This window comes from Camponotus vicinus, unplaced genomic scaffold (genome assembly GCF_025532165.1).
Source record: "Camponotus vicinus isolate PSW18456_S1 unplaced genomic scaffold, iyCamVici1.0 SCAF_5, whole genome shotgun sequence".
Taxonomy (NCBI): domain Eukaryota; kingdom Metazoa; phylum Arthropoda; class Insecta; order Hymenoptera; family Formicidae; genus Camponotus; species Camponotus vicinus.
Window position 1 is genome coordinate 16282831 of NW_028141977.1, and position 10652 is coordinate 16293482.

Consider the following 10652-nt stretch of genomic DNA (forward strand, 5'->3'; position numbering starts at 1 on the left):
GAAATCATTTAATTTGAGTTGCATTCGAGACGTCAGTTACACTCGGTCGCTCATGCACACAATTATCAGTTTCATCTAATATGAAATACGGCCGCTGATTGCCATATATGAAATTAATGAAAGTCATTCTGTTTCACGTTATGGTGTTGACATATCCGCATTCATGCGCGATGAAAAATCACGTCGACATTATTCGCGTTATTGCCATCGGGATATTGGCAGGTGGAGATGGAGGAGGGAGCAGCTCGCGACAATACGGCATATCGGCCAATGTCGATCGGAGAAAATGGCGGAAATATAAAGCTCTAATGGTTTTTGGCGGGTGTATCGATTCTCTCGTGCGGCTCCGCGCATTAATCGATCGTAAATGTTGCATAAATACTTATGTGGCCGCAACGAATCCGCACCGAACACGTATCGTGCGGAATAACCCCGGTCTTTACTGGAATTCAATTCATTTCAACGAGTCACATATAATTCAATTTAACGCGCATAGTCCAATACACCGTTGTTTCTACTGCCGGATCAACATGTTTCGCGTCGCTGCAATATCGCGGGAATACATTACGCGATATGCTGCATTTTGCACGGAACGATCTCATTTCGATGATCGTTTCCCAACAATTGGTTCATTAAACTGTCAATTATTCATCCAATTCTTTTCTTAAAAGTTGAATATTCAAATGATTTATATTAGATGCATTTGTGAAAAAAAATATGTATACAAGGTGTTTTTTAATAAGTGCGAAAAATTTTAGGAGATGATTCTTTGTCGAAAATTGAGGGGGAAGGGTTTTCATATAAACATGTACTCCTACATTCTTTCCTGTGGAGTTACACTCCTCCAAAAATGGGAGTAAAAATTAGGTTTTTATTTTTTAGGTTTTTAGGTTTTTATTATAATTTTGTTTTTGTCCCAATTTTTCCAACATTTATTCTAATTTTATTTTTATTTTAAAATTTAACTTCTCGTAATTCGAAACCTATGCTATTTAGCATCGTGCTATGCGATAACGTATTTTATTTTTTTTCTTGAAAACTACTGATTTTATGAAAAAAATAAAAGAAATAAAAAAGTTTCTAAATAAATCAAACTTTTTAATGCATATTTTTAGATGATCATATTCCGGTCCATTAAAAAGTTCTAATAAAAAATTGAATAGGTAGTTTCATCTCCTTATAACAATACGAGAAGCTGAAAAAAATATTAATAAGTAACCTTTTTACTAGTAGAAAATATATCCACCTAATTTCATTTCTTTAACTTGTTCCAAATTTGAGAAAAAAATAAAAACCTAATTTTTACTCCCATTTTTGGAGGAGTGTAACTCCACAGGAAGGAATGTAGATATATGTTTATATGAAAAACCGTCCTTAATTTTCGATAAAGAATCATCTCTTAAAACTTTTCGCACTTATTAAAAAACATCCTTATATTATCTTTTTTTAAAAATATATAATACACTAATTCAGTCGCATAATTCATTGTGCTCGACAGATCGTTAACGTTATATCGGCTTCTTTAATTCTTCTTTTAATGCAATTGTATAGCGAAATGAGCGTCAATATTTGACGTGCAACAAAGCGAACACGGGTCGCGTTAATTGAAAGCGCAAGCATATTAAGTTGTCGTCGTTGATCGCATGTTAACGCGATTAGCGCTATCGCAGTTTGGCTCGCAAGTAGGCGCATACATATTGACACATCGTCGAAAGGCATTACCACATTCTCGGAGTATTTTGAATATTCAAATGCACGGGCGCTGTGAAAGCAAAAGCCAGTCGTCGTCGTCGGGCTGCGGCGACAACGAGCGGTCGAAAGTGTTTGCACACGGCAGCTTGAAAATTGTGAACATTATCATGCGACTCGATCCCACCCTCGCGCTCTTCCTTGAGAGAGAGAAAGAGAGAGAGGATCGATACGAAGACTACAATTAACTAGATACAGTCGCGCGGGCGCCAACAGATATTTCTCTGACTCGCGCGAAATATCTCGCCGACTCGGCCCTTTTTTTTTTTCGCTCGCTCGTGCGAATTTCACCCTCGTCGCGTCATAGAGCTTAGCTACTGTTGCGCACGAGATAATTCTTCAAAAATTATTCCGTCCGCTTCGTTGAGAAGAACGAGCATCGCAAATGGACATAAACCTGCGAAATTTTTTTTCAAAATAACAAAGGAACGCCGGGATTTCCTTTATTTCGCACAGAAATTTCTCTCGTCGAGAGGAACTTTTGTCGTCAACTTTTCAACTGTCGAGATATGAATTTTCGATATACGAGAAATGTATTTCAAAAATTTAATTATTTAAAGTGGCACATTCGAAATTGACTATTTCAACGAAAAGTAGCAACTATTAATGACAATTATTTTTTTTCTATTTGACAATGTAATTTTTTCAAAGGCACGTTTACTTCCAATGTAAGATAAAATAATAGAAAGTTGTCTATAATTCTTATAAATAGTGAATTGTGTTACTAAAGTCTATAAAAGTCGCAAGGTACAAAAAAGTGCATTAAAAACTTGTTGCTCACAATCAGTAAAGTAATTTTCACTTTTTTTCTTTTTTAATTGAAAGTTTTTTCACATCTTTAGTCAAGATTTACTGAAATGCTTAGAAGAAATGTAATGTTGATTTATTAAACTTTTATTTAGTAAACTCTTTTTATAAAAGAATTTTAATAATTTTTTTAATTTACATGGATAAACTTTTTAATTGATATTTTTTATGCTATCGATACATTTTCATTAAATTTAAATTTGTGCTAATCTAATTATTAGATTATTAGATTAATGCATATAAAATAACAATATTTTTATATTAATAATTTCCAGGTAGATTCAAGAAAACAAAAAAGAAATATGTATAAATATGTGAAAAGATAATTTCATAATATTTTTATTTAAAAATTTCATTAGAAATTTATATAAAAATATTTTTATTCCAAGATTTTATTTATTTGCTTCATTAAAATTTAATTAGCTAAAAATACTTAATTTGCTCTCTTTCTCTTTCTGTGTCTTCCTCTTGTGATAGCTTATCTTACAACTAAAAATTATTGGTCTCTCAATGCTTTTATTAAAGAGTAATCGATTTCAAATTGGTCAAAGAAATCTTAAGTGGAAGATGGGTCGGAGTAGGAGATATAGCCTGGTACATCTTGATATACTTTGTAGTAGCACACTATGATCATTTTACGATGAAGAAAAATTGCATCGAAGCAAAAAGCTATCTAGTATCTAAGAAAATAATTATCGGCCTGAGGATTTTAGACTTGAACTATGAGTGTGATATAAAAATTTCTGGACTACATTTCTCATCCAAATTAAATAGTCTTGAAATGTTTTTAACGTAATGGTTATAGTACAGTCTATCAATTTTGTAAATTTAATTACATAATTATAAATATATAATAACATAACTTAATTATATAATTACATAACATACAATTATATAATTACATAATTTAATTATATAATAATGTTATATAATAAATAATTCCCGCTACATAAATAAGAAAGTATTAATAATTTCCAGATTCATTGTTAACTAACAATAGGTATACATGAAAAGAAAATTATTTTATCTTTGATATATATTTTTCACTTCATATTTCATTCGACCATGTACCTATATTGCATGCAATATATATTTTTTCACTTTCAATGAGTTTAATAACTTTCTATTGTGTGCAATATTTTCCGCAAGAAATTATTATGAACCAGGAGATGTTGTAAAATAAAAAACCAAGAAAAATATAGTAGATTTAAATTATACTTTTCTAAAATAAAAGCTTATTATTGTTCTACGTGTCGAGTCTTATATAATACTGCAACTTTACTTGCAAGTACATAAATGCAATGCATGCATGATCTTAAATAAAATTATATCAAAGATAAATTTAAAAGCATCTATGAATTAAGAAAACAATCGATTCAAAAACTAATTTAAAACGGATTATTTTTACAAATACAAGCAGTTCTAAAATTCTTTTTCTGTGGTGCAAATACAATTTATTGGCTCAATCTCAATTATAATAAAAATTAAGTAACTTGAATTACGAAATACACATATCAAAATACGTATGATAAATAATGGAGAATTGATCGTTTCTGTCATAACGTGAAATTCATTGTTAAATAACGACGGTCGTATATTAAAAGCACACAATGTTACGTATCAGTCTCATGCAAGATGATTCGTAGCTTTTTCTTTCGCAGTAATATACTACCGATTGTAACAAAAGTCAGGCCAACAATATATCATACGTAACGGCATCTACGAAAGAGTTCATAAATCCCAGGAGTGGGGACACAAATAGAAGGGAGTGCTTGCCTTGGAAAGCGGCCTCGAAGGTGGTCTTGTCCTCCACAGGGTTCTGGGCGAGCACCAGAACGACCGACAGGTATTCCAGGATGACGAAGAGCCGGGAAACGTAGCGTAGTCCAGCCATCGTCCGGCGATAAACATGCACGTGTCGCTGGGCTTGATAAGTCCTTACTGTCGCATGCTCCAGCGGAATCCTGTCGATCACCACGCGACACACGCGAGGCACTCTATCTTAATCCGTTATATCACTAATTATTCCCGATTATTAGCACCAGACTAGATTCGAGGTACACCGGCCCGAGACACTCTTCACAACGCGATGATCGATCACGCGAGCCCTGATGACACTCTGTGAACGAAAAAATCAATAACTGAAAAATCTATAACGATATCAAATTAAAATTCCAAGGAAAATAATGTCTTTCCTTTTTGGATAATTTTTATAAATTTTATAAAAATGATCTCATGTTTTCAACAATCATATTATGAACATTATTCGAGAAACTTTTATAAAAACAATACTCTCTCCTTCTTCTGCGTATACGACTTTTTAAATAGCTTCTAAAACGAGTAAACCCGATAATAAGGTTCAGATACTAATGAGAGAGAAAAATATAGATATCTAGAAAATTGTAAAAGTTTTTAATAATTCCACGTAACTTTATGAAATATAAATTTAGTTATCTATCATGATTAGCTCTTGTGACGATCATTATCACTCGCATTTCTGCTAAAGTCAATTGATACAGATCGAGTCGATTCAGTTGCAAATAGCGCGTAACAAAGTATCCGCGGCGTTTACTATACTCGTTATATCATGGCAAATGATAGATCTCTATTTTCGCGCGATACCCGATGCAAATTTACTTCACACCGTATGCATATCAATGCGTGCATGCATATTTCCCGCGGGCTCGCACAAAGAGGTTGTTTTCGCCTCGTTCTCTCTTTCTTTCTCCCGCCCTTCCTCTTTTTCCCCGTCCTTTTTTTCTTACAAAATTCACGAAGCAAAAGGGGATAGGATATAAATCGCGTTTTCTTCCGGGAAAATCCCCGAGACGTCTCGCGGACACCCAACAAGATGTTTGCGTCGCGGAAAATGCAAGATACATTACTGCAACAGTCGGATTAACGCTCGGGTTCGCCGACACGCAGACTCGCGAATGTTAACGCGTCTCGAATTAGGTTTTTGCTTGTTGTCGGGCTTCTGTTCTACTAAATCGTTACATTGTCAGGTACGAGTATGCAAAGCGTGGCTGTAATAGAAACAAAAATGCACCGCGTACTGTGATTAAAATTAAATTTGCAGAGATATTATTGGAGCAGGTGATCTTGTTATTGTGTAGAAATATATAGAGGTTACGTTAATATCGCGTATAAATTTTTATCTCGACGAGACTGTATCAATTTAGATTGCATTTAGTTTAAGGTGCATAAGGTCGATAAAAGGAATTCTCCGCACTATATACGTTATTTTTATCGTTGTTTTGTGTGCGCCGTTTTAATTTCTCACGCTTTTCTTACGACGTTTTATCTAAATTAGAAAAACTTTTATAATAAAGAAAAATAATAAAAAGAAGAAAGAAAAAACAGAAGAGTTTATTACGTACTGTGTAAGAAAAGCACATTATTTTCGCAACGTAAAGTTTAAAAAGAAAAAGCGAATGAAAATCGTTACAAGCTTTTCCTTGTGGCTCATATAATTCGCGAAAAAGTTAAGCAATCGGTTTGTCGATCATATCAGGCAAGCCACATCGTTTCTATATAAGGCCTTAAAATTTCGACATGAATCGAGGTAGACCTGAAGCTCGATATCGACTGTCGTAGTCGATAGTTGACGTTTCAGCTTAAGTCACTGGGTGATGTCACGAAGTTGCAGCAGATAAGATTACCCTGGCAGAGCCTGGTGGCCGAAATTTCCATTCCCGGGTCACGCGATGTAAGCTGCAGCAGTCGCAGCTAAAACGCGTCGTTTATATCTATCGCGTTGCACTCCGATATTTTACGAATATATGGCAAAAATGTGATTTATTTCTCACATTTTTTTCTCTATTTGGTATTATTAATTTTGAACCCGTGAGATCAAAAATGGCACGAATTAAATCTTCCTTCTTGAAAAGCTGTGATTGAAATAAGAAAATTTAAATCTTCAAAGAATTGAGAATATAAAAAAATTAGATTCGCTAATTTTCTGTAATTTTATCAATTAAATCAATTATTTTGTATTTTGTACAATCACATACAAGATAGCAAAATTATGAAAACCATTATATTTGCAAAACGAGTGATAGAAATTTTATTTAAAAAATTGTCTATCAGACTACATACATTTGCACGATATGTAATATAATTTAAACATTTCTATGTGTTAAAAGATATTATTTTTTTTTGTTTCAAAAGTTGTTATTTTCCCTGATTTGTTTTTAATGTGTGATTGTGAATATTATAACATTTATTATTCATATATTAAATGCATGAATTTATATTCTACAAAATAAATTACCTCGCGATGGATATCATTAAATGTTATTTATTATGTGTGATTGATGAAAATTTATTTAATAACTTATTGTACTATGTATTACTAATACGTATCTCTATTTATGTAAGATGAATCATGACAAATTAAATTAGCAATTATAAATCAAACATTAACATATAATATGCCGAGTATATGTATGTATGTGGATTTTATGTAGAATACAAAATAATGCATGTAAAATTAAATCAACAATTTTCTGACATAAGCTGATATTGTATTTAATGAGATCGTAATTAAATGTCAAACATCTCATAAATATAAATATTGAATATGACAAAGTCGTTGTGCGATAATTAAATACAACAGTCAATGATAAAATATATTTTAGAAATGTATGTTTCAGAGACAGAGAGAAAGAGAGAGAAATTTCTCGTTTTTTGTAATATTAAAGTTAGATCGTAATCTTTTACGAATTAATGTACACTGCCGTTTAATGGACGCAAAATACAATAATTACATGCGTGATATGGAGAGATGGCTTTACATTTACCACAGCTCGTAATAATTTAGTATTTGCGCAATACAGTCCGTCGAGAATCCCAGAACAGCTTTTTTTTGCGCGATACTATTCACAGCCAGCTGCAAAATACAATGTGACAAAGGGAGAATCAAGTTGCACCATTGTACCATTATCCGGCGGCGTTGATAACAAACAGATTTCAAACCTTAACAAACTGACGGTTCAACGTCATTCGATCCGTAGCTTAAAGCCATTTCGTGTCGCAATTTGATTGGGAGTAAATATTCGCGAACTCTAAATTTTCCATTATTTGCGCCATTGAATATTCAAATCATGCCTGATGATAAAAATCATTGTATATTGCTCATATAATTTGAAGAAATAGTGTTCAATACCGATTATATTGCAATACACGGTGATTTTTCAGAATAATTGACAAATTGCTAGAAAAATTTCGATAAAAATAATTGCTGATGAAATTTTTTCTCTAATAATTTATATCTCGAAAATTGCACGGAAAATAAACGTGTTAAATATTTTTTTTTTTGGCTAAAAACAAATGTTGATTTGTATCGTATACCAGAATATGTGTATAAAATATTATTTAATCAAAAAATTAATTTTTATTACTAATATATCCAAGAATTACCCACCGAATAATCTACACAACTAAGCATAAAATTTGTTTCTTAGGAAAGATCGGCTCTCAATAGGCCGTAGCGTGTAACGTAAGCAACAAGCAAGCGACTCCGAAGAGAACGAGACAATATTTATCGCGCGAGGAAAACGATTAATCATTCGTGAGGAGTAATTTCTGATCGATAGGCGGCCAAACTTGGCGCGACTCGGCGCCGAAAGTACACGTCTCACGGTGCGTGCGAGCGAACACGCAACTTATCGAGCGATCGCGCCACGGGCCGCGAACCAAAGGGCTGAATCAATAAGAGAAAAAGCGTCGCGACGCGTTGCCCTTCGGGAAAACGTTACCCTTCCGCGCCTCGATTCGAGGCGGGAATCCAGGCGGCTGAGAATCGAAGACCGTTTCACGGATGCCACTAGATCCCCGGGTTTTTCTCGTAGGGAATTCGCGGCGCAACCCCCTCGTCTCGATCGCCACTGGATACGCGTCGCGCCGGTAAAGCCCGGCGATCGTCCTTGTACCTGTCGCACAACGCGCTTCTCTCTCTCTCTCTCTCTCTTTCTCTCTCGCCGCAGACGAATCTCTCTCCTCTTATTATCCCCTTTTACTCCCGTATCTTTACGTGAACGATGCGAAAGCACGAACCAACGCACACACGCGCCGCGGAGCGTCGCGACGGCCGTCGGTGCCGGCCGGTGTCTCCAATCGAACTGCGGGGGTAGTTCGACGGTGGCGCCGCCGAAGGACGCCGCCGTCGCCGCCACCACCACCACCGCTACCACCACCGCCTTCGATCGGCCGCCGCCATTTTTTTGCCCGAGCCGTCGCGTGCGTTACTAACCCCCTCGAAAACATTCCGCTTCGAAATGCGTGCTTTCCGATCGAGGGTGCGCGAGAGAACGTCCAGGGATGTACCGTCGGGGGTGCGAAATTGTACGCAAACAGGCGAGCCAGGAATATGTCCGCGCACCTTGAGTGATATCCTCGCATTCGTGGAAATGATAAAAATTGGGGACTACAAATTATCTGATACGCATTCAAGAGATTATAAATTCTGTATTAAATTATTGTGAAGATTAAAGTCGAGCGTTGGAAATTGGAATTTTCGGTCGATCAAAGTTAAAATATAGACGATGATTGAGATTATGGAATTCAGAGTTCAGATACTAATACAGTCGCAATATATTATTCAATGGCCTGCCAGTTCTCAATTAATAATTAAATAATCTTTAGTCATAGTGTGAATTTAATCTTAATTTTTGCATCTTTAAGCTAATGTGGGCTTAATCCTTTAACAAACTGTAAATTTAATTAGAACAATCTGGATTTAAGATATCCGAAAAACTCTATGATATTATTATTGATATTTTGAATTAAGAGATGATCTTTATCTGACTAAATTTCTTAAAATTATAATTTTAAAAAATCATGAAAAGTTTTCGTTGATATTTTTTGTCTAAAATATTTTTTTGTATTTTATATAAATGTTTCTATTTTCTTAAAACTTGTCGTCTAATGAATTTATTTTTAACACACATTTACTTCAATATATGAAAATAGATGATTGGTCCATCAGACCTGTGCGCTCCAGTTACACTAGGTGTCTTCACTATTCTAGTTAAATATTAAATTGATCATTACATGGCAGAGAATTCAATAAGAATATTCAGTTGCTTAGATATAGAGTATTTGAAAGTTCAACAGAAATTCTGCGATATAAAATGTGTAAATATATGTATGTATACAAAGTAAAAGTATGCTGGATTAATTACTTTTTAATAGTTAAGAACAGTTTGCCTTAAAGAGAGAACAAAAGATTAAAAAGCAATTTTAAAATTCAACTATGAAAGCATTCAAAGCAATCTTGCACGAGAATCTTTCACATCAATCTTCTACAAACATTTAATTAAAATTATTATATGTTATTTAGTACTATAATAATACATCATACACGTTTCATACTTACATATATTATAACCAAATATTTTAATATTTTAAATTATTATATAAATTTTAAATAATTGATTTTAAATAAATTTATGCGTACAGATAATTACATAATAAATATGTTAAATTCGTTAAATATGTTAAATTTACTTATTTTATCATATAACAAAATATAATTCAATTTAGACTTATTTTGAAATATTATGTGTAATACTGTTAGAGAGTTATAAATATATAAATAATAATTAATTTATATAAATTTATAAAAATTTATAATTTATAATTTTTCTACGAATATTAAAAATAGCTTAGTATTTAACGAAAATTAAAAAACTTTTATTCGTATAGATAATGCCTTTTTTTGTAAATCAAATAAAAATTAAATTGTCGTATAAGTTTACTCTTTATAATTTCTGTTAATAAAAATTACATTAAAAAATTATATTATATATATATATTAAAAAAGTTTTTTTTTAATCCTCAGCTTTTTTAATATTTCTCAGTCATATGAAGAATGTCAATAATAAAACTTCAATAATATTAATAATATTAATAATAATAACTGCAATCTTTAATATTATTATTAAATATATTTGAATAAGATTATGTTATTTTTTACAGGAAAGGAAGGTTCCAGCTAAAGCACGTGCACAGTCCTGCATACACGTTCTCGGGCTTTGTTGATTGGTGTCGGGTAAGTTTAACCATTATCGGAATGTTATCACTGAATTGGCTTC

At 33.1% G+C, this 10652-nt stretch overlaps 1 protein-coding gene across 11 annotated transcripts in view; it reads right to left on the reverse strand.

The window, feature by feature from the left end:
- The window catches only part of LOC145972234 (pikachurin), a 98046-nt gene extending 89382 nt beyond the window's left edge, over positions 1–8664 (reverse strand). Inside the window, exons 1-3 of one of the 11 annotated variants that reach the window (XM_083100662.1) lie at positions 8490–8664; positions 7359–7447; positions 4333–4675 (exon numbers count right to left, since the gene is read on the reverse strand). In XM_083100662.1, coding sequence (XP_082956788.1) covers positions 4333–4450 — 118 coding nt within the window. In that variant the 5' untranslated portion in view covers positions 4451–4675; positions 7359–7447; positions 8490–8664. Of the gene's footprint in view, positions 1–4332; positions 4676–7325; positions 7448–7533 lie in introns of all 11 variants that reach the window. The other 10 variants (XM_083100663.1, XM_083100658.1, XM_083100661.1 and 7 more) reach the window with 10 other exon arrangements.
- Between the last annotated feature and the right edge of the window lie 1988 nt (positions 8665–10652).